The sequence below is a fragment of the Mandrillus leucophaeus genome, unplaced genomic scaffold (genome assembly GCF_000951045.1).
Source record: "Mandrillus leucophaeus isolate KB7577 unplaced genomic scaffold, Mleu.le_1.0 Scaffold183, whole genome shotgun sequence".
Classification (NCBI taxonomy): domain Eukaryota; kingdom Metazoa; phylum Chordata; class Mammalia; order Primates; family Cercopithecidae; genus Mandrillus; species Mandrillus leucophaeus.
The window spans coordinates 2491405-2493124 of NW_012101843.1; the positions used below are offsets into that span (position 1 = coordinate 2491405).

General features: G+C 45.8%; 1 protein-coding gene across 5 annotated transcripts in view; it reads right to left on the reverse strand.

The window, feature by feature from the left end:
• UBXN8 (UBX domain protein 8) overlaps positions 1-1720 on the reverse strand; it is a 33711-nt gene that overhangs the window by 17273 nt on the left and 14718 nt on the right. For 4 of the 5 annotated variants that reach the window (XM_011977722.1, XM_011977724.1, XM_011977727.1 and 1 more), the window contains one exon: positions 583-705. The exons of the other annotated variant lie outside the window; for it this stretch is intronic. In XM_011977722.1, the coding sequence (XP_011833112.1) occupies positions 583-705 (123 nt within the window). The remainder of the gene's footprint in view (positions 1-582; positions 706-1720) is intronic. 5 annotated transcript variants of the gene reach the window in all.

Consider the following 1720-nt stretch of genomic DNA (forward strand, 5'->3'; position numbering starts at 1 on the left):
CTCCTGCCTCAACCTCCCAAGCAGCTGAAACTACAGCCACACACTATCACGTCTGGCTAATTTTTAATTTTTTTTTTTTTTTAGAGACAAGGTCTTCCTATGTTGCCCAGGCTGGTCTCAAACTCCTGGTCTCAAGCAATCTGCCTGCCTCGTCCTCCCAAATTGCTGGGATTACAGGCGTGAGCCACCACAACAGCTTTTTAAGGAACCAAGTTATGTGCTCTTTAGGCACCAAAAAATACTTCACCAGCCAGGTGCAGTCCATGGTAGGGTGCACCTGTAGTCCTAGCAACTTAAGAAGCTGAGGCAGGAGGATCCTTTGAGCCCTGGAGTTTGAGGCTGCAGTGAGCTACGATCGTGCCACTGCACCCCAGCCTGGGCAACAGAGAGAGACCCTGTCTTTTAAAAACAAACACCAACCCCTTAACCATGCGATAAACAAGTATGCTGAACAAAAAATTATATACAATCATTATCAATAAAATCTAAAAACAGACTAACATCAGTTTCAATTACAAATCAATCATGTAATAGGAAACACAGTAAGAGGATTCAAAATATAAAATGAGAATATTTTCCAACCCCAAGTTTGTGACCACTGCTTAATTTCCAGGCTTCACCCGTCATTTGATAAAACCGCTCCTCCAGTTTTCTCAATTTCATTTCCCGGTGAGGTTTTAAAACGTTCTCTATGTATCTGCTGGCCTGTTCAAAACAACAAATTAGGCGTTGTTACTATACATTAATGTTCCTTAAAATGTACGCTATCTATAAAGCTGTAAATAAGAACCAAGTAAGAGCCCTGCTGGCTGAACAGAGCCACTGCCACCCTGTTTGGCTGCTTGGTTGCGGGGAGGCTCGTGCCGACAGGTAGACAGCAAGCTGGACAGATGCTGGTTTTTGACCTGCCTGATTATGAAACTATCAACCAGGTTGTGGTTTTCATGCTGGGAACAATCCCATATCCTGATTCAAATGGAATGCCAGTATGGTAACTCCAAGGATTTGTCACAAATGGGAAACCAAGTGTCATCTTCAGAATTTCAGGTCTTAAATCTGGAGAGGGAAGCCAACATCCTTCGTTTTTATTTTGTTTTTGTTTTGAGACGGAGTCTCACTCTGTCGCCCAGGATGGAGTGCAGTGGTGCAGACTCCACTCACTGCAACCTCCGGCTCCTGGGTGCAAGTGATTCTCCAGCCTCAGTCTCCCAAGTAGCTGGGACTACAGGAGCCCATCACCATGCCCAGCTAATTATTGTATTTTTAGTAGAGATGGGTTTTCATCATGTTGGCCAGGCTGGTCTCAAACTCCTCACCTCAAGTGATCCACCTGCCTCTGCCTGCCAAAGTGCTGGGATTACAGGTGGAAAACACCAAGCCTGGTCAATTTTTTTTTTTTTTTAAACGGCGTCTCACTCTGTCACCAGGCTGGAGTGCAGTGTCACAATCTTGGCGCACTGCAACCCCTGCCTCCTGGGTTCAAGTCATTCTCCTGGCTCAGCATCCCTAGTAGCTGGGACTACAGGCACATGCCACCACACCCAGCTAATTTTTGTATTTTTAGTAGAGACGGGATTTCACCATGTTGGCCAGGATGGTCTTGATCTCTTGACCTCGTGATCCACCCGTCTCAGCCTCCCCAAGTGCTGGAATTACAGGCGTGCACCACCATGCCTGACCCAAAATTTTAAAACAATTAGCTGAACGTGGTGGTTTGTTT